The sequence below is a fragment of the Rhincodon typus genome, chromosome 47 (genome assembly GCF_021869965.1).
Source record: "Rhincodon typus isolate 14 chromosome 47, sRhiTyp1.1, whole genome shotgun sequence".
Classification (NCBI taxonomy): Eukaryota; Metazoa; Chordata; class Chondrichthyes; order Orectolobiformes; family Rhincodontidae; genus Rhincodon; species Rhincodon typus.
Window position 1 is genome coordinate 7,479,016 of NC_063378.1, and position 5,459 is coordinate 7,484,474.

At 42.7% G+C, this 5,459-nt stretch overlaps 1 protein-coding gene across 1 annotated transcript in view; it reads right to left on the minus strand.

The window, feature by feature from the left end:
• LOC109915932 (histone-lysine N-methyltransferase PRDM9-like) overlaps positions 1-5,459 on the minus strand; it is a 27,576-nt gene that overhangs the window by 2,409 nt on the left and 19,708 nt on the right. Inside the window, exon 11 of the mRNA XM_048620589.1 lies at positions 4,912-4,931. Within this exon, the coding sequence (XP_048476546.1) occupies positions 4,912-4,931 (20 nt within the window). The remainder of the gene's footprint in view (positions 1-4,911; positions 4,932-5,459) is intronic.

Sequence of the window (5,459 nt, forward strand, 5' to 3'; positions counted from 1 at the left end):
GAAACGTTAACTCTGTTTTCTCCTTCACAGATGCTGCCAGACCTGCTGAGCTTTTCCAGCAACCTTGTTTTTGTTATCTCTGTTTCTATCTTTGGGGATAGACTGGCCACCAATATCTACTACAAACCAACAGGCTCCTAGTTATCTTGACTATACATCCTCACACTCTGCTTCCTGTAAAGACTCTATTCCATTCTCCCAGTTCCTCTGTCTCCATTGAATCTGATCTGATGGTGCCAAACTTGACAAGGGGTCCTGTGAAATGTCCACCTACTTCCTCACCTGAGGATTCTTCAGCACCGTAGTCAACAGGACCCATCTCCCCACGCTTCAGTCCTCATCCCTTCTCTTCCCTCCCACAAAAAACTGCAATAGGGTCCCCTTGTCCTCACCTGCCATTCCACCAGCATCCACATCCAGAGGATCAGTAGCTGCTTTTTCTGCCACCTCCAGTGGGCTGCCACCACCAGACACATATTTCTCTCCCATCCATGGTCAAAATTCCGCAGGGACACCCTGGTCCACTCCTCCTTCACCCCCAACACCCCTAAACAGCCCCATGACACCTTCCCCTGGCAACCACAGAAGGTGTAACACCTGTCTGTTTACTTCCTCCTTCCTCAGTTTCTTAGGGCCCAAACACTTTTAAGGTGAAGCAGCACTTTACCTGCACTTCACTCAATCCAGCCTACTGCATTCAGTACTCACAGTATGGTCTCCTCCACAATGGGGAAACAAACCATACACTGGGTGACCGCTTCACAGAACACCTACATTCTGTCCATAAAAAAAGACCCTGAGCTTCCAGTTGCTTGCCACCTCAACACACAACCTTGTTCCCTGGCCAATATCTCTGTTTCAGGCTTGCTGCAGCGCTCCAGTGAAGCTCAGCGCAAATTAGAACAGCAGCACCTCATTTTCCACTTGAGAATTCTACAGCCTTGTGGATTCAATATCAAGTTCAGCAACTTCAGGGCTTGAGCATCTCTTCCCTTGATTTTCCACCCAACTCCACACACGCCAAGCCCTATGATCACATGGTCTGCTATTACATGCAACCTTTATTCAGCCACTAATAGTCCCCATTAGTAGCTATTCATTCTCAAAGACTGATTATTAGCCACTGTGACGATACTATGGTTTTAAGAGGTTATTTTGTCCTGGCCTTTTTTTTAAGAAAGGTTTGAAGGCAGAGGTGAAGAGCAGTCTACTAGAGCTATTAGAGCTTTTGATGGCATTGGTGTTTTTTCCAAGTTGGAATACTAGAAGCAGCCTGAATGGGTGTGGCTAGCTCTCATAGAACCAGAATATTCTGTTTCCAGCAGCAGTTGTTGTTGGGATCTGGAACAAGTGGGAGCTACTTTTTTTCACTCTCTCTGCTGCTAGAGTTGCATGTGAGACAAATCTGTTTTCTGAATTTGGAGACAGTAGGAACTGCCAATGCTAGAGAATCTGAGATAACAAGGCCTTTCTGAAGCATTTCTGAAGAAGGGTCCAGACCTGAAACATCAGCTTTCCTGCTCCTCCGATGCTGCTTGGCCTGCTGTGTTCATCCAGCTCTACACCTTGTTATCTTGGTTTCTGAACTTGCCATTTTCCAAGGGTGTGTTTATGGGACGTTACCATATTGGAACAGTTACTAAACAGTTAGGACCTGTTTACTCATAAAACAATCAATTATTCTGTTAGGTTTTCCAATAGAGTTAAGTTATTACAAGTTCCTATTTCTTTTGTTGTATTTTAATACAGTGCTTGAATAAATTGTGTTTTGCTTAACTTCAAGTAGTTTGACCAATCAAATTGCATCTGGAACACAGCGTTCTGTATTTACCTTTAAAATAGGAAAAAGTTAGGGCCCAGGCTACCTTCTTAACATATTTTGAGGGGGCCTGGTCTAGTCTATAGACCACTCTTTTGTTCAACTATTTTTCTCTCTCTTTGCGCTCTATCTCCACATATTATTTACTCTTTTTCCCCCTCCCACCACTCTATCTTCTGCATTAAAAAACAACTTTTTCCTAGCTACGAGATAGTAAGAACTGCCGATGCTGGAGTCAAGAGATAACACAGTGTGGAGCTGGAGAGGAACACAGCAGAAAGGTCCCGACCCAAAACGTCAACTTTCCTGCTCCTCTGATGCTGCCTGACCTACGGTGTTCCTCCAGCTCCACACAACATTCACTTACTGTTTGTTTACCATCTATTATTGGTAATGGCGAACGATGCAGAGAAATTGCTTGTCCTCCTGATGGGAGTTTAGAGGTCACAGGTTTAGAGATGCTGTCTAAGGATCTTTGATGAGTTTCTGCAGTGCATCTTATAGATGGTACCTACTGCTGCTACTGAGTATTAGTGGTGGAACATAGAACACAGAACAGTACAGCACAGTACAGGCCCTTTGGCCCACGATGTTGTGCCGAACTTTTACCCGAAACCTAAGGTCTATCTAACCTCCACCCCTACCTTATACTATCATCCATACGCCTACCTAATAGCCTCTTAAATGCCCCTAATGAGGCCGACTCCACAAGCCTCTCCGGAATGCATTCCACGTTCCTACCACTCTCTGAGTAAAAAACCTACCTCTGATGTCTCCCCTATATCTACCTGTACTCACTTTAAAACTATGCCCCCTCGTAATAGCTACCTCCACCCTAGGAAAAAGTCTCTGGCTATCAACTCTATCTATACCTCTGATCATTTTGTACACCTCTATCAAGTCACCTCTCATCCTTCGTCGTTCTAAAGAGAAAAGCCCTAGCTCTCTCAACCTTTCCTCGTAAGACCTTCCCTCCATTCCAGGCAACATCCTGCTAAATCTCTTCTGCACCTTTTCCAATGCTTCCACATCTTTCCTGTAATGAGGCGACCAGAACTGGACACAATATTCCAGATGTGGCCGAACCAGGGTTTTGTATAGCTGGAGCATAACTTCACGGCTCTTGAACTAAATCCCTCTATTAATCAAGGCTAACACACACCACACGCCTTCTTAACAACTCTATCCACCTGGGTGGCAGCTTTCAGGGAACTGTGGACATCAACCCCAAGATCCCCCTGCTCCTTGGAGAGAATGAATGTTCGTGGATGTGGCACCAATTGATTGGACTGCTTTGCCCTGGATGCTGTTGAGCTTCTTGACTATCGTTGGAGCTGCACTCATCCAGGCAAGTGGGGAGTATTCCATCAACTTCAGGCTTGTGGCTTGTAAATGGTGGACATGCTTTGGGAAGTCAGTAGGTGAGTTATTCACTGCAGTATTCCTGGCCTCTGACCTGCTCTTGTAGCCATTGTTTAAATGGCTAGTCCAGTTGAGTTTCTGGTAAATGGTAACCCCGAGGATGTTAAGACTGGGGAATTCAGTGGTAGTAACACCAGTGAATGTCAAGGGCAGTTGGGTAGATTTTCTCGTATTGGAGATAGCCATTGCCAAGCATTTGTATGGCACCAATGTTACTTTCTACTTTATAGCCAGGCTGGGATTTGGACATTGACTGTTTCAGCTTCCATTTTTATGCAAAACCATTTTGATAATACTTGTTCATATACTAATTGGCTATGGTTCTAAGTTGAGATTGTGAGTTTGCCTTGCACCCTCACAACCTGCAAGAAGAGTTGTTTGGAGATTAATCTATTCCTATATATTTGCATCAGAATTATCCAAATTCTGATGGCCAGTTATCTGTTCATGTGCGAGTATAAAAGGAAGGAGGAAGAATAAGTGAAGAATAAAATCTGGAATTCTCAAACTAAAAAAGGGAATCGAGGAAATATGGACTGCCCAGTGGTATTGATATGTATAAATGGATAGATTGGTGTTATCTTACCATCTGCTAAGTCAAACATTGCCAAATACGAAATAAGTTCGAAGAAATTGACATATGCCATGAGTAGATTGCAGACAAACTTGTCCATGGATCATAAATTCTTTTTACATAAATAATGCATCCTTTAAATTACAATGGTGCTTGATAGTTTAAAATCAGTGGACAATCATCTGTTTTGCTGGGAAACCACTTCCTGATATGCTTTCAAAAAATCAAGGAAATACTGACATGGATACATTCCAGAACAAAGATCAATCAAGAAACTAGTAATTTTTTTTAAAAAAATCACCTTTCAGAAACAGGTACCTCCAAAAGAGAACTAATTTCAGGTTGCATTGTGCGATGAGCTCAAAGCTGTGTATATGTTCAGTAAGTCAGCTGTGATTTTCACTTGCTGCCACTTCAGGCAATCACTCGATTTCACACCCGGACCCAAGACATCCTTCTCGAGGGGAGGGGTGCAAGTCTCCGCCATGTTCAGTGTTGGCAAGTGGGAGTGTTCATCCCACCCAGAGTAATGGCCAATACAGAAAATGTTCACAAGTGTGGTAGGATCTAGTCGTATGATGGTGTGCCCAAAATCTCAAAAATTCTGTTGAGATACAGAAATGCTGGTCGGCAGATAGGAGGAAAAGGAGGAACGGAAAGAGGGATGGGAGTCAGGGAAGAAGGCAGGACCAGGGAAAAAGGTAGGCAAGGAGAACGGATGGAAGGAACTATTAGACTTCACCTTCCCCCTAGCTACATCCATCAGAAAAAGGAATTTCCCACGAATAAAACAAGAACACTTCTATTCTCTTTTTTCCAACGATGTACTTTATTTCAAAAATTTGTAACAGTATGTTAGAAAACATCCCAAGTTTCAAATGACAAAAAGTGTAATAAAATTCAAACTTGTCTGCATATGGCGGAATACACATATAGGAGTCTAAGTACCATTGTAACTGTCTTTCCTGTCAGGCATACAGAACGAGGGCAGAAGTTCAAGTGGGGATTAGCAGCAATAAAGTGGTTACATTTTCAGTCACCCACACAGACATGACTAGAACGCAACAAAACAACAACAATTGCAGTGACCTCTCACTGTCACAGTAAACAACCGGTCTGCGGGACAAAGATTCACAAAGATTAAACACATTCTTCAATTACTTTAATCAGATAAAACAATTTGAAAATTCAGTCTTAACATACAATTTCTGAGAGGATCCAGCATTGGGCTGGAACAACTTGGCACCAAATATCCAAACATCATTGGCAGTGAGGAATCATTAAATTTATCCTGATAATCCATCATTGTCCAAACATGAAGAGTGAAAGGTCAGAAGATAAATGCGAATGTTTGAGGTAAGTAGGAATTATTGAAGAAATTTAAAGAGAAATAACTACTATAAGTGAGCAAAATAGCAAATTATTTACCGTTCGCTTCATCAGGTTTCAAAACAGTTTCTCAGGTGAACTTTGAAAGTTGCTGAATCTGTAAAGACTTTCCCACAATGACGGCAGGTTTTAAAACAAGAGTGCGCTTTCAACTGATTGAGATAAACAAAGGTCTCTGCACAGTCAGTACATTTATACGGCCTCTCTGCTGTGTGAGTCCGCTGGTGAGAATGGAGGTTCCCAGACTGTGTGAAA